Here is a 23,818-nt window from a genome sequence, read left to right as displayed (position 1 = left end):
ATGTCTTTGGCCAACACAGCAGGAACAAGCCTCGATGAATATTTCCCTGGCATGATAGAAAGAAACCAGAGGTCAGCAGAAGGCAAGCACAGCCCGGGCCCGGGGAACTTTCTGAAGACCAGTAGTGCTTCCAACAAGAGTGTGGACTATAGCAAGTCTCCGGGCTCCTGCACCAGTCCACACTCTCATGGTGACTTGTCCGAAGACTTTATCTCAGAAGGTTCCAGAGTGACTCTCCATAGAACCTGTTTAGAGCCTCTGCCAAAATACAAAAAGGAGAAGAAAAACATTAATGTTTCTAAAGTTTCCATATACAAAGGTAAGGGCCGCAGCATCTCCCAACCAAGCACCAAGGAGCTCGCTTCGTAAGGTGTATTCAGGGCCAGAGAGATAGCACAGCAGAAGGGCGTTTACCTTGCACGCAGCCAACCCAGGATGGATGGTGATTCGAATCCTGGCATCCATATGGTCTCCTGAGCCTGCCAGGAGCAATTTATTTGGGGGGTGGGGGTTTGGGGTTGCACTCGGCTGCGCTCAGGGGTTACTCCTGGCTCTGAGCTCAGATCGCTCCTGACAGGCTCGAGGGAACATATGGGACACTGGGATTGGAACCATTGTCCTGCACACAAAGCAAATGCCCTACCTCCATGCTATCTCTCCGGCCCCCGGAGCAATTTCTGAGCACAAAACCAGGAGTAACCCCACCACCAGGTATGACTCAAAAACCAAAAAAAAAAAAAAAAAAGCTGTATTTAAGGGCTTCTGGAGTCACTGTCCATGACTTCTTGTGTAGGAAATGTGCAAATGTCTGAGCAAACTTAGATGAGCATTCTGGGGACTGTAAAGAATAACTGTGGGATGGGCTGGGAAGAGAGTCCAGCAGACCTGGCGCTGGTCTTGCCAGCGTTCCATCCCTGGCATCTCCATACAGTTCCTTGAGCCCTGCCAGGAGGAGCCTATGAGTGCAAGCTGGGGCCATGGCACAGTGAGGAGGATGTTGGCCTTGCATGCAACCAACCCAAGTTCAATCCTCCAAGCCTGCAAGGAGTGATTCCTGAGCACTGAGCTAGGAGGAACCCCTGAGCACTGCCATATGTGGTCCCATAAAAAGCAATCCCTCAAAATAGCAACATTCAGAACCAAGGATTTGTCACAGATCCTGGAGTGTCACAACTGACACTGTGGAACTTGGTGAGAAGTTGTATTTCTTTCTCTTCTTTCTTTCTTTCTTTCTTTCTTTCTTTCTTTCTTTCTTTCTTTCTTTCTTTCTTTCTTTCTTTCTTTCTTTCTTTCTTTCTTTCTTTCTTTCTTTCTTCTTTCTTTCTTTCTTTCTTTCTTCTCTCTCTCTTTCTTTCTTTCCTTTCTTCCTTTCTTGTTTTGTTTTTCGTTTTTGGGTCACACCTGTCAGCACTCATGGGCTATTCCTGGCTCTACACTCAGAAATCGCCCCCGGCAGGCTCGGGGGACCATATGGGATGCTGGGATTCCAACCACTGTCCTTCTGCAGGCAAGGCAAACACCTTTACCTCCATGCTATCTCTCTTGCCCCAGAAGTTGTATTTCTAAAGCCATTTCCACAAGAACAGAACTATACCTGGAATGTTGGATGCCTGGGAATTTGACTTTTGGAAATAGCTGCTTTGTTTATCTATTACACAAAAACAGTTTTGAGTCCTTTATACAGATACCTCAAGGTGAAATTGAACCCTAAATTACTTTATCTGAAAGAGTGAAGGTTGGCTCTTAGGTTTTTAGGTTTTCGTGTGTGTGTGTGTGTGTGTGTGTGTGTGTGTGTGTGTGTGTGTGTGTTTGAGCCACACCCAATAGTGCTCAGGGGACCCTATGGGATGCCCGGGTTTGAACCCAGGTCAGCCATGTGCAAGACAAACACCGTCCCTGCTGTGCTGCTGTTTGATGGTAGATAAATATTTCGTAGTGAAAAAAATAGAATGACAGCAGAACTTTGGTTTGATAGGAGTTTCTAGAATTTGAGGGACTTTTTAGTTTGATTTTGTGTGGGGTTTAGGGCCATACCACTGTGCTTAGGGCTTACTCCTGGCACTGTGCTAAATGATCACTCTTAGGACACAGGGGGCCCTATGAGATGCCGGGAACCTCACCTTAGGTGGGCTGCGTTCGCAGCAAGTGCCCTCCCTGATATACTATGGCTGCAGCTGGCCCCAATACACAGCTAGTTGGCATTACCATGTTTTCCTGTATTCAGAGATGGCTTTTATAGGAGAAATTAGTACAAGTTCTGTAGATCTGATTTTCTTTTGTTGTTTTTGTTGTTGTTGTTCTTTTTTTTTGGTTTTTGGGCCACACCTGTCGGTGCCCAGGGGTTACCCCTGGCTGTCTTCTCAGAAATAGCTCCTGGCAGGCACGGGGGACCATATGGGACACTGGGATTCGAAACAACCACCTTTGGTCCTGGGTCGGCTGCTTGCAAGGCAAACGCCGCTGTGCTATCTCTCCGGGCTCAGATCTGATTTTCTTTTTTTTTTTTTTTTTTTGGTTTTTGGGCCACACCCGGTGACGCTCAGGGGTTACTCCTGGCTATGCGCTCAGAAGTCGCTCCTGGCTTGGGGGACCATATGGGACACCGGGGGATCGAACCGCGGTCCGTCCTAGGCTAACGCCACCACCCGGCCCCCTTAAACAACTTTTTTTTTTTTTTTTTGGTTTTTTGGGCCACACCCGGTAATGCTCAGGGGTTACTTCTGGCTATGTGCTCAGAAGTTGCTCCTGGCTTGGGGACCATATGGGACACCGGGGGATCGAACTGCGGTCCGTCCAAGGCTAGCGCAGGCAAGGCAGGCACCTTACCTTTAGCGCCACCGCCCGGCCCCTCAGATCTGATTTTCAACCTGTTCTATATCCTTTTCTTGTGAGGAGGGAGAATATTTGGGCCATACCCAGTGATGGTTGGTGCTGTTTTTTTGTTTTGGTTTTTATTTTGGGTCCACATCCAACAGTATTTAGGAATCACTCCTGGTGGGCTCAGTGGACCGTATGGGATGCCGGGAATCAAACCCATCCTTCTGTGGCTCTATAACTTGGGCACACAGCTCTGAAATACGCAGCTATAAGATGGATCGTGGCAAGACACAGTGATTGTGTTCACTGAGATGGTGTCAGAGGACGTACTTGACCCTGGGGACCAGAGTGACAGCACGGAGGGCATCTGTCTTGCATGTAGCTGACCAGAGTTCGATACCCAGCATCCCGTAGGGTCCTCTGAGCCTTCCCGGAGTAACTTGGAGCATAGACCTAGGAGTAACCCTTAAGCGTGGCCAGGTATGACAACAAAACCAAAAAGGAACATTAGAAAAAGGGAGGAGTCAAGTTGTCGCCTGCCACATACCCCAGTTTGACACCTCATGGTCCGAAAGGCGCAAGGCACCGTCAGGAACAACCCCCTAAGTAAGGCCGGGTTTAGCCCCTCCCCAGTACGTGCTAGTAGGGGCAGAGAGTGGCAGGAGGGTGGCCTCCGATTCTGAACCTGTTGTCAATAATTGAGTCCTTTCTCGCCTGGCACAGGCCCCCGGGGCATCGCGACGGAAAGGCAGCTTGACTGGAAACGCCCGGTCTTGCACCCTCAGCCCAGCATGACAGCCCCGAGGCGAGAGGCCGTGAGCCACCGGATCCTCTCGGCCAGGCTGCACAAGATCAAGGAGCTGAGGAACGAGGTGGCCGACGTGACGCGGCGGCTCGAGGCCATGGTGCTGGAGAACCAGTTCCTGAGGCAGGCGCAGTACAGACACCTGAAGGCCCTCGGCAGGTACGAGCACTCGCAGAACCACCTGCCGCAGGTCGTGGCCAAGCACCAGAGCGAGGTCCAGCATCTGCGGCAGCTGCTGAAGAACTCGCAGGGCAAGGAGCGCACCATGACCCGCAAGCTCCGCGAGACAGACCAGGAGCTGCTCAAGACCAGGGACGCGCTGCAGCAGCTGCAGAGACTCTCGGAGGACAAGAACCTGGCCGAGAGGGAGGAGCTCGCCCAGAAACTGTCCGTGCTGACGGCCAGGCTGGAGGGGAATGACAAAAAGATACAGGTTGGGGCCTGGGGAGCACTGCGGGGAGGGCGTCGGCCTTGCACGCTGCAGTCCACCTGGGATCTATCCCCGGCATCCTCTAGGGTCCCCCGAGGCTGCTGTGAGGGTCCAGAGTAGGACAAGAGCACACAATTGAAATAAAGCAAAGCGAAGCTTTGTTCCATCAACCAGCAAGCTACAAACTGACCGATCAGAGCCACCACCTGGAGGAGGTGACCCCCTGGGGTGTCATGTCAGGTTATATAGGGCTAGAAGCAGGAAGTCTTCTTTTTTTTTTTTTTTTTTTTTGTATTTGAGCCACATGCAGCAGTACTCAGGTTCCTCCTGGCTCTGCACTCGCACTCAGAAATCACTCTTGGCAGGCTTGGGGGACATACGGGATGTTGGAAATCAAACCCAGGTGTGTCCTTATGCAAGGCAAATGCCCTACCGCTATACTATCTCTCTGCCCCGAAGCAGGAAGTCTTGACTTTTAAGTTGATTGGCTGTTGCCTAGGGTGTTTCTAGGGTGCTTCATCATGTCCTTTATGGCTAGATGTATAGGATGGTATATTGTGGTTTGTAGGACCTTGGTGTCTGTGTCATGATTGTTGGGATAGAAACTAACCCTGGGGCCAAAGTGGTGGCGCAGGTGGTAGGGTCCTTGCACGTGCTAACCTAGGTTAGGCCGTGGTTTCCCCTGGTGTCCCATACAGAACTCCAAGACAGGAGTAACCCCTGAGCATCACTGAGTGTGACACAAAAAAGGAAGGGAAGGGAAGGGAAGGGAAAAGGAAAGGAAAGGAAAGGAAAGGAAAGGAAAGGAAAGGAAAGGAAAGGAAAGGAAAGGAAAGGAAAGGAAAGGAAAGGAAAGGAAAGGAAAGGAAAGGAAAGGAAAGGAAAGGAAAGGAAAGGAAAGGGAAGGGAAGGGAAGGGAAAAGGAAAGGAAGGGAAGGGAAGAAGGGAAGGGAAGGAGAGAGGAAAGGGGAAAGGAAAGAGGAAAGGAAAGGGGAAAGGAAAGAGGAAAGGAAAGGAAAGGGGAAAGGAAAGAGGAAAGGAAAGGAAAAAGGAAAGGAAAGAAAGGAAAGGAAAGGGGAAAGCAAAAGGGAAAGGAAAAAGAAAAGAAAGAAATTTAGCCCTTAAATGGAACCTTAACTTTGGGTGGACAAAATGGAGTGTCTTTTGCTCCAGGCTTCACATCTGCCACAGTGATTCCTGAGCACGGAGCCAGGAGGAAGCTCTGATGACCTGTGGGTGTACCCCAAAAAAGCAAACAAAAGATAGAGGTCAGGGTCTGGAGCCATAGCACAGAGGGGAGGATATTTGCCTTGCATGTGGCTGAGCCAGGTTTGATTCCCGGCATCCTATATGGTCCCCCCTGAGCCTGTCAGGAGTGATTTCTGAGGCAGAGCCAGGAGGAACACTTGAGTGCCACTGGGTGTAGACCAACCCCCTTCCCCCAAAAAAAGAAAAGAAAAAGAGGGCCCGGAGAGATAGCACAGCGGCGTTTGCCTTGCAAGCAGCCGATCCAGGACCAATGGTGGTTGGTTCGAATCCCGGCGTCCCATATGGTCCCCCGTGCCTGCCAGGAGCTATTTCTGAGCAGACAGCCAGGAGTAACCCCTGAGCACCGCCGGGTGTGGCCCAAAAACCAAAAAAAAAAAAAAATAAAGAACAAAAGAAAAGAAAAAGAAACCCCACTGTTTTCAGAGGCTGGAAAAGCAACTGAAGCTGAACCACAAAGTCTTCAGCCAGCAGCTGGTCACAGAAAGCAGGAAGACCCTGGCTGCGCAGACAACCAACAAGACTCTGCAGGTGGAATTGAAGCACCTCCAGCAGAAACTCAAGGTACTTGGGGCCAGAGCAACTGTCAGTGGAGAGAGAGCCTGGTGCAGAGCCAGGCATTATCCCTGAGTACCTCTGAGATGAGGAAGGGGGAGAGAGAGAGAGAGAGAGAGAGAGAGAGAGAGAGAGAGAGAGAGAGAGAGAGAGAGAGAGAGAGAGAGAGAGAGAGAGAGAGAGAGAGAGAGAGAGAGAGAGGAGAGAGAGAGAGAGAGAGAGAGGAAGAGAGAAGAGAGAGAGAGGAAGAGAGAGAAGAGAGAGAGGAAGAGAGAGAAGAGAGAGAGAGAAGAGAGATGAGGAGGAGAGAGGAGAAAGAGAAAGAGTTCACAGCCTGGTATATAAATAAATGTGTCCTGTCATAGGAAAATTTCAACCTCTGATCTCACCATTAGCAAGACAACTTGTGTTTAATTTCATGACATGATAGTGTATTATCACCTTGAAATCAAAATTTAAAGTCACCCCCCAATTTTCTTTTTTTTTTTTTTTTTTTGGTTTTTGGTTTTTGGGCCACACCCAGCGGTGCTCAGGGGTTACTCCTGGCTGTCTGCTCAGAAATAGCTCCTGGCAGGCACGGGGAACCCTATGGGACACTGGGATTCGAACCAACCACCTTTGGTCTTGGATCGGCTGCTTGCAAGGCAAACACTTCTGTGCTATCTCTCCGGGCCCACCCCAAATTTTTTTTTTTGTTGTTTTTGGGCCACACCCATTTGACGCTCAGGGGTTACACCTGGCTATACGCTCAGAAATCGCCCCTGGCTTGGGGGGACCATATGGGACACAGGGGATTGAACCTCGGTCCGTCCAACGCTAGTGCTTGCAAGGCAGACACCTTACCTCTAGCGCCACCTTCCCGGCCCCCAAAATATTTTTTAATTTAAAAGTAACTTACAAGACTGGAAAGATAGCATAGTGTGGATGGTGTTTGCCTTGCATGTGGCTCACTAGGGTTCCATCCTTGGTATCCCAAGGGTCCCCTGTGCACAGTCGGGTGATTCCTGAGCACAGGGCCAAGAGTAACCCCCGAGCACTGCTGGGTGTGGCCCCAAAACCAAAATAAACAAATAAAAAGAAACATTTAAAATATTTGAAATAGGGGCCCGGAGAGATAGCACAGCGGCGTTTGCCTTGCAAGCAGCCGATCCAGGACCAAAGGTGGTTGGTTCGAATCCCGGTGTCCCATATGGCCCCCTGAGCCTGCCAGGAGCTATTTCTGAGCAGACAGCCAGAAGTAACCCCTGAGCACCGCCGGGTGTGGTCCAAAAACCATAAAAAAAAAAAAAAAAAAATATTTGAAATAATTTGAATAGCCCCTGATTGGTGTGTGCACACACGTATACGTATACATAGTAGTGTTAAATAATTAGTGATGGTGCTGGATAGAGGTGGATGGAGGGATTTTTCTCTGCCATCCCAGGCCACATGGCTCCACAACCCCCATTCAGCTGGCGGGTCCCAGGTTTAGGTGAACAGCGGAATCAGACTCATCCAGAGACAGGCAGGCTTCAGGAAACATCAACTTTATTCATGCCCTATCCACCACATGTGAAGCCTCATCCCTCCTTTCTTCCTAGGTAACTTGACCTTACCTGCAAGACCCCGCCCATTCCTGGGAGGGGTCTTGGAAAAGGTAGGTAAGGTTTTGACCAGAGGGGATTAGGCCTTTTTTGCTCTTTTGGTCTTTGGCCAGCTTGGAGGTCAAAAGGAAGATGGCTGAAAGGAGTTAAGATGCAGGGCTAGCTAAAAATGACTGAATGCTTAAGAGTTTATGATATAGGCCACACATGTGGTGGATAGGGTATGATGTGGTGGATAGGGTATGAATAAAGCTGATGCTTCCTGATGCCTGTCTCTGGATGAGTGATTCCGCCGTTCACCTAAACCTGGGACCCACCAACTGAATGGGGATTGCGGAGCCATGTGGCCTGGGATGGCAGAGAAAAATCCCTCCATCCATCCATCTCCATCCAACTCCATCGTTAATTATTTAACACTACACACATGTGTGGCCTATATCATAACCTTTTAAGCATTCAGCCATTCTTAGCTAGCCCTGCATCTTAACTCCTTTCAGCCATCTTCCCTTTGATCTGCATGCTGGCAAAAGACTAAAAAAAGCTAATCCTCTCTGGTCAAAGCCTATCTACCTTTTCCAAGACCCCTCCCAGGAAATGGGCGGGGTCTTGCAGGTAAGGTCAAGTTACCTAGGAAGAATAGGAGGATGAGGCTTCATCGCATTTGCATTGTGTTGTGTTCGTGTGTTAGTGTGTTCGTGTGTGTGTGTGTGTGTGTATGTGTGTGTGTGTGTGTGTGTGATGTCAGGGATCAAAACCAGGACATCGGGCCCGGAGAGATAGCACAACGGCGTTTGCCTTGCAAGCAGCCGATCCAGGACCAAAGGTGGTTGGTTCAAATCCCGGTGTCCCATATGGTTCCCCGTGCCTGCCAGGAGCTATTTCTGAGCAGACAGCCAGGAGTAACCCCTGAGCAACGCCGGGTGTGACCCAAAAAAAAAACAAACAAAAAAAAAAAAAACAGGACATCACCTAGACACCATGTATGTGCCCCATCTTTGAAAAGTCGAGATACTGTGGTTTACAGAACTGGTCCCTGTAGGCTCCCAGACATGCAGTGCATGTCGGACCCCAGCCTCCCTAGACCCTGTCCCCCCACCAGTGACCCCAGGTTCCCTCCCACCCCCCCAACCTGACTCCTCAGCAGACACAAGTCTAAGCTGAATCACTGTCGTTTGGGCCCCAGGCTCTCAGCAGCGTTGGCGCCAGTGGCTCTGGGGCCTCACCTGCAAGCAGTTTCACCAGGCTACGTTTTCAAACGTGCTTGAGGGGCCAGGGTGCTAGCACAGCAGAAAGTGTTTTGGGAGCTTGCTTTGCATGTATGTACCTAGCCCGAGTTTGATCCCCGGCATCCTATACCTGATGCCAGCTTTTCTCCAGTGGATTTCATTTAGAGCCACATAAATATTTGGCATAATTATGAAGCAGAATGTCAAATTTTAAAAATCAAAAAGCCTGGGCCCGGAGAGATAGCACAGTGGCATTTGCCTTGCAAGCAGCCGATCCAGGACCAAAGGTGGTTGGTTCGAACCCCGGTGTCCCATATGGTCCCCCGTGCCTGCCAGGAGCTATTTCTGAGCAGACAGCCAGGAGTAACCCCTGAGCACCACTGGGTGTGGCCCAAAAACCAAAAAAAAAAAAAAAAAAAAAGCCTGGGGCCTGAGCGGTGACACACTGACATTTGTCTTGCCGGTGCTAGCCTACTACAGACCGTGTTTTGATCCCCTGGCGTCCCATATGGTCCCCCCTAAACCAGTAGCGATTTCTGAATGCATAGCAGGAGTAAACCCTGAGTGTCACCATGTGTGGCCCAAAAACCAAACCAAACAAACAAACAAAAAAAAAAATCAAAGAGCCTTTCCTAGAAATTGCTTAAATTGTTCCTTCTACTCTATCTCCCCAAATCATTGGCCCCTCTCTCCCTGTTTCTCTCTCTGCCCCTGTGTCTCTCCCCCTACTTCTTTTTCTCTCTCTTCCTCTCTCTCTCTGCTCTGTCTCTTACATCAAACCCCAAGAACTCCTCTCTGTGGCTCAGGCCCTGGGCATTTTCTGGAGCAGAGACCCGGCCTGTCCCCACGCACTTAGTCACAGGGTGGTGCCGGTGTCAAGGACTCTGTGGCAGAGATGGCCTCTTCCTGGCTGCCTGGACGTGGCTTTTCTGAAGATGCTGTGGCACAGCCAAGCAAACGTGTAAGGAAACTCCTGTCCTGTGGTCCTCAGGAGAAGGAGCGGGAGCTGGAGATCAGGAACATCTACACCAACCGGCTTCTGAGGAACCTCTGTGAATCGCAAGACGGTCTGAAAGGTGGACACGGATTCTTTATGCTCAGAATCAAGGTTTTTTTGGGGGTTGGGGGGTTTTTGTTGTTGTTTGGTTGCTTGGTTGGTTGATTTGGGAGCCACTCCTGGTGGCTCTTGCCTTGCATGTGGCTGATCTGGCTTCAATCCCTGGCATCCCATCTGAGATCCCCCGAACCTGCCAGGAGTGATCCCTGAGCATAAAGCCAGGAGTAACCCCTGAACACTGCCGGGTGTGGCCCAAAACCAACCAAGAAAAAAGAGGAAAGAAAACCCAGATCCCGAATGTAACATCTGTCCTAACTCTGCTGTGGCTCGTTGTAGGTGCTTTGACAAAAGCAACCCAAGCTGACAGGAGAAGCTTCGCCTTTGTGACTCAGAAACACCAGGAGACCCAGAAGTCCTACGAAGTCCCGGCCCCAACAGAGAAGGTACAGAGCTCCATGCTCCTATTCCTTGCCAGATAAACGGGCACTGCCCCGAGGCCACAGCCAGCATCTGGGGTCTGGACGAAACATGGCCCAAAAACCACCGCTACCCAGGAGGAAGGAAAGCTCGGCCGCTTTTCTGTACTGCAGGTTAAACTCAAAGCGGGAAGGATGGGTCAGAGGGAGAAAGTCCCCGAAGTCTCGGGCCCCATCCTGCCCCCTGTGGACAAGCGCCCAAGCCAGGACGAAGCCAACAGGAGACACCAAGGCGATTTACCAGCTGGCAGAGGTTTGTGGCAGGGGGGCACAGGTGGTAGAGGGCGTACATGTGGTAACATGGCTAAACCCGTAACATAGGCTAGGTCCCCTAACACTGGCAGGTCCCCCACACACAGGCAGGCCTCCTATCATAGGCTTGACTTCCCTAACACAGTGCTGGGCTCCTGTAAGATGGACTGAGCCCCTAACATACTACAGGACCCCTTTAGTGGCTAGACCCCTAATAATAGCTGTACCCCCTCACACAGGCTAAGCCCCAATAATGGTTGCAACCATCACTAACTGTGCCCCTGATCATGGCTGCACCCCTCATGTGGGCTTTGCCCCCAGTAATGGCTGCAACCCTATATGGGCCGGGTCCCCTAACAATGGCTGCACCCCCTAACACAAGCTGGGCCTCCTTACAGAGGCTGGACCTCAGATAATGGCCTGCCCCCTAATACAAGCCGGCCCCCCAATAATGGCTGCACCCCTAACACGGACCAGGATCTCTAATAATGGCTGCATCTCCTAACACAGGCTGGGTCCCCTAAGACCAGCAGGGCCTCTTCACATACGTCGGGCTCCCCTAACACAGTGTCAGGACCCCCCAACACCCTCACCTAAAGCTGGGCCTCCTTGTCGTGGCTGGACCCCCGATAAAAGCTGCACCCCTAACACGGGCCGGGTCCTCCCCCTCGGACTGAGCCGGCCTCAGTCCCTGCTCCCCCTCGCGCCCCGGCCCCGGCCCCCGAGACCCTCCTCTCCCGCAGATGCGCCCTGGGAGCCGGCGGCGAAGGCGGAGGCGCCCCTGGAGGACGCGCCGCGGCCGGAGGAGCCCGAGGAGCCGGAGCCGCGGTCCCCGCCCCCCAGGCGCGTGCGGGGGTCCCCCTTGGGGCCGGAGCCGGAGCCCGCCAGCCGCCCCCCGGCCCCGCGGCCCCGCAAGCGCTACTCCTTCTCCGAGGCCACCGAGAACCTGCACCACGGGCTGCCGGCCGCCGGGCCCGCGCGCGCCTGCGCCTACCAGCCCTCCTGCGGCCAGGCCCGGCGGCCCCGCGGAGGCCCCGCGGCCGACGACGCGCTCCGGGACCGGCAGAGCCGCCTGATGCGCCAGCTGTTCGGGGACCCCGCGAGGACGCCCTCCCCGCCAGAAGGAAAGGGAGACGGTTCTCTGACCAGGGGGCGGCCCCCGGTTCTCTCTTAGGGGAATTCGGAGGGCCTGGGGGCTTGCGCCTTGGAGGTTGCAGCCCAACGGAGAGGGAGTGCACGGGGCGGGAAGGCCTCGCCGGGCTAGATCCAGGCGCTGCAACAGGGTCCTGGGGCGACCCCTAAGCACAGCCTCTGGCGTCCCGGGCACTGCCGGGTTGGGCCTACAACAGAGCGCACGTCGTGGAAAACGCTGCCTGTGACATCTGGAGGACCAGCCTTGACCTGGGCCCTCGGTGTGTGTGGGAGGCAGTTCTGGTTAGTGTGCTTTGTGGTTCGCGGCCAGCCCGGCAAGGGCCACGGGGCTCCGCCTGGCTCGGTGCTGGGGGAGGCCCGGGGGTGCCTGCTGTGGGTCTGAACCGCGGCCTGGCGCAGCTGCTTGCAAGGCAAGTTCCACAGTGAAAATCCTTCCCTCGCTGCCAGCCAAGCGCCAGTATCTCACCGGATTATCCACTGCACCTCCACACTCCCGGGTTCCTAGCAGTCTACCTCCTGAGTCACGGGACAGACTTTTTTTTTTTGGGGGGGGGGCACACCCAGTGATGCTCAGTAATCGCTCCTGGCTTGGGGGACCATATGGGACGCCGAGGATCGAACCAACATCCATCCTGGGTCAGCAGCGTGCAAAGGCAAATGCCCTATGCCGCACCATCGCTTCGGCTTCGGCACTTTTATTTATTTTTGTGGTTTTTGGGTCACACCCAGCAGTGCTCAGGGGATACTCCTGGCTCCATGCTCAGAAATTGCTCCTGGCAGGCACAGGGGACCCTATGGGAAGCCGGATCCGAACTGATGACCTTCTGCATGAAAGGCAAACGCCTTACCTTTCTTTTTTTTTTTGGTTTTTCAGGCCACACCCTTTTGATGCTCAGGGGTTACTCCTCCTAAGCGCTCAGAAATTGCCCCTGGCTTGGGGGACCATGGGACGCGCTAGCGCTTGCAAGGCAGAAACCTTACCTCTAGCGCCACCTCGCCGGCCCCTCCACAGACTTTTTATCTCATTTTGTGTGCCTTCTTTCAGGGGAGGAGGTTGGGGGCCACACCGGGCAGTGCTCAGAGCTTACTTCTGGCTCTGCACTCAGGAATCACTCCTGGAAGTGTTCGGGAGACCCTATGGGATGTGGAGGATCGAATTCAGGTGAGCCCTCCCTGCTGCGCTCACTCCAGACCCACCTGTGTCTATCCATCTTAGTCTCTGGACTCCATTGAGCATGACCCCTCCCTTCATTTGGCATGACTGAGGGGCCAGCCAGGGGGCCCATCCCCACTGGCCTGCTAGCTCACTGCTCTGGGAGACCCAGGCCCATGTCTCCAAACACCCCCTCACCTGGCTGCTCATGGGGTAACAGTGCCAGCCAGTGCATGTCCTGCCACACCCCTCAACCCTCCTGCAGAGTTCAGAGCCAGTGAGCACAGGAGGGACCCCAGGAGAGCCACACGGAGCACGGCCATCGAGGACGGACACTTCTCGGCCACCGTCATGAAGGATTTGGTCCCAGCCAAAGACAGAAGCCACAGAGACACTTACAAAGCCTTTAATTGGGGGGAAAAAAAGGAGTTTTCAAAACTGTGCCAGCACTGAATGATTCCTCTTTCTGACTAGACATTAAGCCGTTGACATGAACTTGAGCGGCCCTCCAGTTCCTCACTCAGCTTGGTTCCGATTCACAGGCACAAGCACCACAGGTTCTTGACATACAACTCGTCTGCAGTCAGTTAAATAGGAAACACGCAAATGGGAGCGCAGAGCAGGGCGTTAAATGACTGGGTCTGTCTTGGGAAAACAAGCCCGGGAGGAACCTCAGAGGCTCTGCCCAACGAGGCTGCTGGACAGCCTGTCCATTAGTGTTGCTCTCTTTGGAGTCTGAGCCCAAGGCTGGTACCCATCAGTGCCTGGTGCAGAGAACCAGCAGGAAATTTCAGCCAAGTGACTCGAATCCATGACCCAGCAGGCGACCATCACTCCACTTAAGGCCCAAAGTCTCGGGAAAACCAGAGTCGGGCTGGCCAAACGGCTTTTGTGCCCAAACTGAGCACAAGGGCACGTCTCTAGCCACCAAATCAGTGCCCAGCTGGCTGGAACGGGGTGAGGGAGTGGCCTACTGACCAGGACTCTGGTCAGTGACAAGTGTACAAAGCTGCGTGTCTTCAAAGAATCTTGAATCAAGTTCAGAACAAACACGATATAGCCCTCATTAAAAAAAAAAAAAAAAAAAAACAGAGGAGGCTAAGGCGATGATAGTACAGGAGAAGGGGCATGCCTTGCAGCACCCAACCTGGCTTTGACACACACATGCAGACACACACAGAGCCTTCCTCCTGAGCATCGCCAGGGGAAGCCCTGGTGGGTCGTGGGGCCAAATCTTCGGGTCCTTGCATTAAATGCCTGCCCAGTGTGTCAAGGGATGCCAGGAATGACGCCCAGACACCTGAGCACCACTTGAGGTTAAAAAAAAAAAAAAAAAAAAAAAAAACCGGGGCCGGGCGGTGGCGCTAAAGGTAAGGTGCCTGACTTGCCTGCGCTAACCTTGGACGGACCACGGTTCGATCCCCCGGTGTCCCATATGGTCCCCCAAGCCAGGAGCAACTTCTGAGCACATAGCCAGGAGTAACCCCTGAGCGTTACTGGGTGTGGCCCAAAAAACAAAAACAAAAAAAAAAAAAAAAAAAAAAAAAACCGGGCCGGGCGGTGGCGCTAAAGGTAAGGTGCCTGCCTTGACTGCGCTAGCCTCGGACGACCGCGGTTCGATCCCCCGGCGTCCCATATGGTCCCCCAAGCCAGGAGCGACTTCTGAGCGCATAGCCAGGAGTAACCCCTGAGCGTCACCGGATGTGGCCCAAAAACCAAAAAAAAAAAAAACAAAAAAAAAAAAAACTGCATTCTTTTGGCTTTGTTTGGTGCGTAGGGGCTTACTTCTGGCTCTGTACTCTGGGGACCCTATGGGATGATGGGGATCAAACCCAGGTCAGCCAAGTGCCAGACAAATACCCTCCCCATCACTCCAGCCCCCCCCCCCCTTTTCTGACCTGTTCTTAAAACAAAAAATCAACCCCAGGCCGATCTAAGTCACATTTTCAGCTGAACCACAATTCCTTTCGCAGAAGGTCGGCGGCTGCCACAATCAGCTGAAAGGGTGGAGCGCGATGGCCACGACCTTATTGCACACCAAGATCCAGCAGGTGATGCCGACCCCGCCTGGACAGACACAGAGAGGGTAGTGTGAGTGCGGAGAAGGGCACACACCCCTGGGGGCTCTGCCTGACTCCAGGGGACAGGAACTCCCTGCAATTCCCAGACTGGAGTGGGCAGGCAAGGGCATGTACCAATTCAGTGCAGATGTCGCGTTGGCCCCCACTCACAAAATAATGCACATGGGAGCCGGGTCAAGAGCACAGCAAGGAGGGTGCTGGCCTGGCATATGGCTGACCCAGATTCCCTGATTCCACCTCCGGCAACCCATAGGGTCCCCTGAGCACCGCCAGGAGTGATCTGTAAGCTCAAAGCCCAGAGTTATGCCCCTGAGCATGGCCAGACCCCATTTCTCACTGGACCTCCAGGAATGATCCCTGAGCACCTGGGGGAGTAAAAGGGGGAAGACAAAAAAACATGGTTCTGCCGATAAATGTCCTGGATCCTGGGGGCCAGAGTAACAGCACAGCATGTAGGGTATTTGCCTTGCACGCAGCCAACCCGGGTTTGATTCCCAGCATCCCCTAGGGTCCCCTGAGGCTACCAGGAGCAATTTCAGAGCACAGAACCAGGAGGAACCCGAGCTCACCGGGTGTGGCCCAAAAAACAAACAAAAAATTAATTAAAATATATAGGGGCCCGGAGAGATAGCACAGCGGCGTTTGCCTTGCAAGCAGCCGATCCAGGACCAAAGGTGGTTGGTTTGAATCCCGGTGTCCCATATGGTCCCCCGTGCCTGCCAGGAGCTATTTCTGAGCAGACAGCCAGGAGTAACCCCTGAGCACCGCCGGGTGTGACCAAAAAAAAATAAAAAATAAAGGCCATAGAGATAGCACAGCAGTAGGGCATTTGCCTTGCATGCAGTCAACTGGGGAGAAAACTTGGTTCGATTCCCAGCATCCCATATGGTCCCCCAGCCTGCCAGGGGTGATTTCTGAGTGCAGAGCCAGGAGGAACCCATGAGCGAGGCTGGGTCAATAAATAAATAAGGTTTAAAAATAGAGGGATCAGGCCCGGAGAGATAGCACAGCGGCGTTTGCCTTGCAAGCAGCCAATCCAGGACCAAAGGTGGTTGGTTCGAATCCCGGTGTCCCATATGGTCCCCCGTGCCTGCCAGGAGCTATTTCTGAGCAGACAGTCAGGAGTAACCCCTGAGCAACGCCGGGTATGGCTCAAAAACCAAAAAAAAAAAAATAAAAATAAAAATAAAAAAATAGAGGGATGTTCTAGACCCCGACTTGTCACCTACTAATCAAACATGACAGTGGTGGCCCCAGAGTCCTCCCCAGGACCCCGAAAGATGCCCCCAGACTCCGCCCCACAATTCTGTGAGAGGCTCACCTGCCACGCGGCTGGGGAAGGCCACCAGGCGGTCCAGCGGGGTGATCCACTTGCTAGGCACCACGGCCACGGGCACCGAGTAGTATTTCCAGATGAGCGAGACCATCAGGGCGGCCTGTCGAGACCACTCAGGTGAGGGGTGCCGGCAGCCCACGGCAAGCATGGGGCGGGGGTCAGCCCCAGCACTGCCGCCTGCCACCTCCCAGAGATGCGCCCTGAAACCAACTCACTCGGGGCTTCGCCAGGACCCTAGTCCACAACAGCCTGGGGAAGCGGGCAGCCTCCTGGGAAGTGTCATTGATTTCACCGGTGCCAAAGGACGAGTCGCTACACCCAAGAAATCGGTGACGCGAGGCCGGAGTAATAGCACAGCAGTAGTGCATTTGCCTTCTACACGGGCCAACCCAGGACAGACCTGGGTTCGGTCACTGGCATCACATAGGGTCCCCCGAGCATGCCAGGAGTGATTTCTGAGCACAGAGCCAGGAGTAACCTGAGTGCAGCTGACTGTGGCCCAAGAACAAAACAAGGAGGTTGGAGCAATAGAACCGAGGTAAAGGTGCCTGCTTTTGCATATGGCCAACCTGGGTTTGATCCCCAGCATCCAATATGGTCTCCCTGAGCACCCCCAGGAGAGATCCCTGGCTGCAGAGCCAAAAGTAACCTCTGAGCTTGGCTGGTGTAGCCCAAAAGTCAAACTAAATAAAACCAGTGATGAGCTCCCAAGAGCCCCAGACACTATCCCAGCGAGAGAGGAAGGCACCTTCCCTTGGAAGCTTTGGGAATGGGGTGCAGGGCACTGTCTCTCCCCCTCCCCCTGACCCAGTAGCCCCCTTCTTGCTGTTGCTGTCTCCCCCACTTAGTCTTCCTGGGAACAGATATGCAAACATATGCATATGCAAACATATGCAAACATAAACAGATCCACCCATGCCGGGATCGGTGTATAAGACTCCCCTAAAGCGCATTACCCTGAACCCCAGCGACCAGTTGCAAGCCAGGGTGGGGGGGGGAGGGGGGGCTGAGCAACCATCTAGAGACCATCCCCATCAAGGACTGGATTCAGGGACGCTTACCTGCAACACATAGAAAGTGACGCTTACGACCCACTTGATCTTGGCCAGCTGAGCTGTGCGCGCCTTCACTGCAAGGCAAGAGGAGGTCCAGGGCACAAAAGGTTACCTCCTCTCCTAGGACACGGTTCCAGGGCTTCTGCATGTGGGAGCCCCAGATTGGAGTCCCGACTCCATGAAGTATCCCCAACACTTGAGCCAGGGACAACCCCCAGCACCACCAGGTAACATCACTGTGTGTGGCCCACAGCAAGATGAAACAAAACAGAAAGGAAAAAAAAACAAAAACGAAGAAAAGGAACCAAAGGTTATAGTCTGTGGGTCTCCTGCCTGTGGGTGGGACCCAGGATACGTGAGGTGCAGGCCCCCAACTGCAGCCCCTACCCGCTGAAGGGAGTCCTGAGGAAGGGAGGACCCTGAGGGCAGCACCCACAGGAAGCAGCGCCCCGAAGGCAGCAAGTACCGTGCGTTTTGAGCTTGTCCGTCATCTTGTTGATCCTGCGCTCCAGGCGCGCGTATCTGGCAAACTCATCCATCATGTTCACCGTGGCCAGCTCCTGCCGCATGTCCTGGATCTCGGCTCTCATCTGTGACTCCTGCTCCGCGTCCTTCTGCAGCACCCGAGACAACTGGAAGACACAGGGCTGGGGTCAGGGCAGCACGGGCAGCGGGCTCCAACTCAGCCCCTGGGCAGGCTGCCCCAATCCTCGGCACTACACATGTTTGCTCGCCCAGCACTTCTGGAAATGATCTCTGAGCACTGAACCAAGGAGTCAGCTCTGAGCACCGCTGGGGTGACCCGAACACAAACTCCCACAGTTTGTTTTGGGGTCACACCTGGCAGTGTGGAGGGCTTACTCCTGCGGCTGCACTCACTGAAGCACTCCTGATGGTGCTCAGGGAGCCATCTAGGATGTCGGGGAGCACGGCAGAAAGCTGACGGCATGATCCGGTCCCCAGCACAGAGCAAAGAGTGGGCCTTGAGCATCGCTGCCTATGGCACAAGAAGCAAAAATAGCAGAGAAAGGAAAGAGAGTGGTGGCCTGGGGGCTAGAACAGCACAGTGGGAAGGGCGTCTGCCTTGGACTCAGCCGACGGGGGTTCAATCTCCGGCATCCCATAGGGTTCCCCAGGCCTGCCAGGAGTAACACCTGATGCCCTCGAGTGTGACACAAGACTATCCCCACCTCCCAAAAAAGAGAAATCAGGAGGAATTGTCTCTTTTGCATTTTGCTGCTGGGAATGTCAAATGGTTGCAACCAGAGGAAGAGACAGTAACAATCACAAAGGGGCTGGGAGTCTCTCCAGGTGGGAATACTGGGGAGGCAGCCTGAGTGACATGACAGTCAGCCGGGAGGGCATTTGCCTTGCACGTGTGCGTGCGCGTGCGTGCATGTGTGTGTGTGTGTGTGAGATCCCCAGCATCCTATTGTGGGGTGTATGTGTGTGTGTGTGTGTGTATGTGTGTGTGTATGTGTGAGATCCCCAGCATCAGGCCCGGAGAGATAGCACAGCGGCGTTTGCCTTACAAGCAGCCGATGCAGGACCAAAGGTGGTTGGTTCGAATCCCAGTGCCCTATGTGGTCCCCCGTGCCTGCCGGGAGCTATTTCTGAGCAGACAGCCAGGAGTAACCCCTGAGCACTGCCGGGTGTGGCCCAAAAACAAAAAGAAAACAAAAAAAGAGATCCCCAGCATCCTATTGGGGTGTATATCTGTGTGTGTGTGATCCTCAGCATCCTATTGTGGGGTGTGTATGTGTCTGTGTGTGTGTCTGTGTGTGATCCCCAGCATCCTATTGGGGTGTGTGTGTGTGTGTGTGTGTACTGGGGAGGCAGCCTGAGCAACAGTCAGCTGGGAGGGTGTTTGCCTTACACACAGCTGACCAGGGTTTGATCCCCAGCATCCTATTGGTGTGTGTGTGTGTGTGTGTGTGTGTGTGTGTATTGGGGAGGTAGCCTGAGTGACAGTCAGCTGGGAGGGCATTTGCCTTGCAGGTGTGTGTGTGATCGTTAGCATCCTATTGGGGTGTATATCTGTGTGTGTGATTCCCCAGCATCCTATTGGGGTGTGTGTGTGTACTGGGGAGGCAGCCTGAGCGACAGTCAGCTGACCAGGGTTTGATCCCCAGCATCCTATAGGTGGGGGAGGGGACGGGGTGCATGTGTGTCCCAAAGCCAAAACATCAAAAAAGGAAAGAAATACTGGGAGGGACTGGAGTGACAGCACAGCAACAGGGCATTGGCTTGCATGCTGCTGGTCCGGGAAGGACCTGGGTTGGATCCCCGGCGGTCCACTGGGTCCCCCGAGCCGACCAGGAGTGATAGCTGAGCGCAGAGCCAAGAGTCAAGCCGAGTAAGCAGCAAAGAAACGTTGGGGAGGGCAAGAAGCCGTGGTCCACACCGGTGGCGAAGGTGCTGCTGTGTTCTTTATGCCCCTTATATTTGTATAAATAAACGTACTTGCCCGTGAATATCTATTCCATATGGGAGCATGTGGCAGATTCGTCTCTGTGTGCTTTACGTTCACACACACACACACACACACACACACACACACACCCCACCAAGTCGGCTCCCATCCCCAATCGGGGCCCGATGAGGCGCTCGGCCTCTGAGCACTGGGCCGAGGACCCTCGCCCGAACCGGCAGGACACCGCCCACCGCGCCCGGCAGGCGTCGCGACCTTCTTTCGCCGCGCATCATTTTTCTGCCTCACGGTGAAGCGCGCAGCTCGCAGCGCTCGGCGCGGGCCCCGCCCCACCCCCACCCCCACCCCCACCCCACGGGCCCCCGACCCCGCGTCGCGCCGGCGGGCCCTGCGTGCGCATGCGCCTGCGCCTCCCGCCCCTCCCCTCCCCTCCCCTCCCGGGCGCCCCCCGCGGCCCCGGCCGACCCGGCGAGGCACTCACGAAGGCGGACACGGTCGGGAGGAGGATCCGCAGCACGTTGCACCCGAACACGAAGCTGAGCACGAGCAGCCACGCCCCGCGGTCCGCTTCGGCCGCCTTCATCGCCGCCTCACCTGGCGGGGCCGGCTCCATGGGGACCGCGCCTGCACCAAGCACCGCGCTGAGGCCGGGCCGGGCACGGCACTGTCCGCGGGATGCCGCGCAAGCGCACTGGGGCTCTGTGAAGCCAAAGACGTGCCGGGCATCGCCCGACACCTGCCGCACCTGTGCACTTGGAGTTGCTGAAGCCAGAGAAGGGCCGGGCACTGCATGGGAACAACCACGCCTGCGCACTGTGCTGCCTGAAGCCAAAGTTGGGCCGGGCATTGCCCGCGATCCTCAGCGCATGCGCACTGAAGCCAATGCGGAGCCGGACATTGCCCGGGAGATGCCGCGCCTGTGCACTGCGCCGCGGTGAAGCCAGTGAGACCGGGCACTGCCCATAGACGGAGGCGCCTGCGCACTGCGCCTATTGAAGCCAAAGTCAGGCCGGGCAATGCCCGGGAGCTGTCACACCTGCGCACTGCACGTGTTGAAGCCAGAATCGGGCCGGGCACTGCCCGAGCTGTTGCGCCTGTGCAGAACAGCGCAATGAAGCAGAGTGGTACCGGGCACTGCCCACAGGCTGCTGCGCCTGCGCACTGTGCCTCTTAAAGCCAAAATCGGGCTGGGTTTGGGTTAGGGTTAGGGTTAGGATTAGGGTTAGATGCGCCAGCGCATTGTGCCACCCTGAAGCCAGTTTAAGGCCGGGCATTGACCGGGAGCTGCGCGCTTGCGCAGTGCGCCTTATTTGGCCATTGCATGGCCGGGCATTGCCCGGAAGATGCCGCTCACTATGTCGCGATGAAGCCAGTTTGGGCCGGGCATTGCCCACAGGCTGCTGCGCCTGCACACTACAGCGCTTGAAGCCAAAGTCAGGCCAAGCATTGCCCGGGGAACTGACGCGCCTCCGCACTGCGCGTGATATAGCCAGAGTGGGGCCAAGCACTGCGCCGTATTGAAGCAAACGCAGGGCCGGGAATTCCTGGGAGTTGCAGACAAAGTCAGGCCGGGCATTGCCGAAAAGCTACCGCGTCTGCGCACTATGCCGCTTGAAGCCAAAGTCAGGCCGGGCAATGCCCAAAAGCTGCCGCGCCTGCGCGCTGTAGCCTACTGAAGCCATTGCAAGGTCGGGCATTGCCCGAGAGCTGCCGCGCCTGCGCACTGTTCCTCATTGAAGCCAGAGTGGGACCGGGCACTGCCAACAGGCTATTGCGCCTGCGCGCTGTCTCTCTCGAAGCCAAAATAGGGCCGGGCATAGCCCGCGAGCTGCCGGGCCAGTGCACTGCGCCTTATTGAAGCCTGATGAAGCCGGTGTGGGGCCTGCTACGCCTGCGCACTGTGCCTCTCGAAGCCAAGGCAGGTCCCGCATTGCCCGGGAGCTGCCGCGCCTGCGCACTTTGCCGCCCTGAAGCCAAAGTGGGGCTGGGCATTGCCCGCGAGCTGTCGCGCCTGCGCACTTCCTGTGATGAAGCCAGAGTTGGGCCAGGCACTGCCCACAGGCTGCTGCGCCTGCGCACTGTGCCTCATTGAAGCCCGAGCCGGGTCGGGCATTGCCCGCGAGCTGCCACGCCTGCGTACTGCGCCTCGCTGTACCCAGATAGTTGCCGGGCACTGCCCCCAGGCACCCGCGCCTGCGCACTGCGCCTCATTGAAGCCCAGGCTTGCGCACTGCGCCGCGCTGAAGCTAAAGTGGGGCGGCGCTCCTGCCAGGCTCGTTAGCTCTTGGTTCCCCCGCCGTCGTCTGGCGTGGTGGGGCCTCTATGAGAGCGACCCGCTGTCCGGACCCGGGTTGGGCCTGAGTCCTGTCTGCTGCAGCAGTGTTGTGCCGCAGTGCCCGAGGAAACCTGGCAGACCCGAGCGAGGTGCCTGCAAACAGCCTGCCAGAAGCGGGCCTGGCAGCAGTCTGGGGAGAGGTCGTGAAGCCTGGAGCAGGCACGGGAGGCCCGACTGCACGGAAATGGCCTGGGATTGAGGCTGACGGGTTCGAGCCTTGGGTCCGCAACTGTCAGGACTGACCCCTGAGCACCGCCGTGGGGGTTGTAAAACCGAAAACAGAGACAGGACTGGAGACGCCCAAGCGCCTCACCTACTGCAGCTGGGCTTTAAAACATCTTGCTGCGTCCTTCCCACCCCCATCTCTGCAGTGTAGGCGATGAACCTGCAGCTGGATGAAAATCAGCGAAGGTGGGGTGTCAGTTCCAGAGACTCACATTCTTTTTGATTTCTTGGTTTTGGGGCCACACCCTGGCTCTGAGTTCAAAATCGCTCCTGGCAGGCGAAGGGGACCCTAGATATGGGATTCAAACCTGGATCTGTCCCAAGGCAAACGCCCTACCGCTGTGCCATCACTCCGGCCCTAAACTTTGCTTCTGCTGGGGGTTGTACAACTCCACCTTGACAGAGACAACTGGATTTTACCTCTCAAGCAAGTGAACTTTATGAGATGGGTGTGGTGGAAAAACTAGAAAAGCCAAAGCCCAAGGCAAGCCCACAGGCCTGGAGTGAAATGGCCTAGGATGAGACCCAGGCATCCGTGCCATCTATTTTTATTAAGCACCATTTGTTTTTATTGAGGATTTTATTGGGATTTACAGCCCGGAGTCAGGGAGTTGGCCCCAAGGCCCGAAGTGCAATGTTTGCTTTGGGGATAACGGGGGAAGCTCTGCGCATCCACAGGGGATGACCCCTGAGCAGTGAGCCTAGAGCACTCCCCCACAGAATGAGGGGGCTTGGGCTAAAACCAAATAAAAAGTTTTATAACCTGTCGGTTTCACAGATCTATGGAGCCACACGTGATGACTACCTTAGTAGCTAGCTGACTGTGTGGCTCATTGTGTCCTGTAGCTGTCATTTGCTTTGTCTCCAGACATCAACGATTTTGGGGAGAGGAGGGTGGACACGCCCAGTGATCATCAGAGCTTCTGTCTGTCTCTCCACTCAGGAATTACTTCTCACAGTGCCTAGGGGACCCTTATGGAGTTCTGATGGTTGAACCTGGGTTGGCTGTATGCAAGTACACTACTATTGTACTATTTCTTCAGCTCCAAGACATCAGTGATTTTGTTTCTTTTTAGGCCATACCTGGTGATACTCGGAGCTTACTCCTGGCAGTGCACAAGAGATCATATAGGATCTGGGGATCTGGGGACTCAACCTGATTATTATTATTATCTCATATAATCAAAAGCTTGACCCCTTTTCTCCCATTACTTCTCTTTCTCCGTTTTTTTTCTTCCTACCTTAAGTTCTTTCCTTCTTTAATCTTTCTCTTCTGGAGTCAAGAGTGACCTAGGGGGCCCGGAGAGATAGCACAGTGGCGTTTGCTTTGCAAGCAGCCAATCCAGGACCAAAGGTGGTTGGTTCGAATCCCGGTGTCCCATATGGTCCCCCTTGCCTGCCAGGAGCTATTCCTGAGCAGATAGCCAGGAGTAAGCCCTGAGCACCGCCGGGTGTGGCCCAAAAACCAAAAAAAAAAAAAAAAGAGTGACCTAGGGGGGCCAGACATAATTAACATGGAGGTAAAGCGTTTGCCTTGCATGCGGAAGGTCGGTGGTTCAAATCCCAGCATCCCATATGGTCCC

General features: G+C 54.7%; 2 protein-coding genes across 2 annotated transcripts; one reads left to right on the top strand and one right to left on the bottom strand.

The window, feature by feature from the left end:
* On the top strand, nt 1-11,641 carry LCA5L (lebercilin LCA5 like). The gene is made up of 6 exons (XM_049785619.1): nt 1-319; nt 3,541-4,055; nt 5,745-5,882; nt 9,674-9,758; nt 10,076-10,182; nt 11,036-11,641. The coding sequence occupies exons 1-6, from the start codon at nt 1-3 to the stop codon at nt 11,639-11,641; spliced, it is 1,770 nt and encodes a 589-aa protein (XP_049641576.1).
* Nucleotides 11,642-14,559: 2,918 nt separating this feature from the next.
* Nucleotides 14,560-20,294, bottom strand: GET1 (guided entry of tail-anchored proteins factor 1). Its single transcript, XM_049785409.1, has 5 exons — nt 20,157-20,294; nt 17,711-17,876; nt 17,251-17,318; nt 16,175-16,289; nt 14,560-14,839 (listed from the first exon to the last, which is right to left on the bottom strand). The coding sequence occupies exons 1-5, from the start codon at nt 20,286-20,288 to the stop codon at nt 14,766-14,768; spliced, it is 555 nt and encodes a 184-aa protein (XP_049641366.1). The 5' UTR covers nt 20,289-20,294; the 3' UTR covers nt 14,560-14,765.
* Between the last annotated feature and the right edge of the window lie 3,524 nt (nt 20,295-23,818).

Source organism: Suncus etruscus, chromosome 13, assembly GCF_024139225.1.
Source record: "Suncus etruscus isolate mSunEtr1 chromosome 13, mSunEtr1.pri.cur, whole genome shotgun sequence".
Classification (NCBI taxonomy): domain Eukaryota; kingdom Metazoa; phylum Chordata; class Mammalia; order Eulipotyphla; family Soricidae; genus Suncus; species Suncus etruscus.
This window is presented reverse-complemented; position numbering and strand designations above follow the sequence as displayed.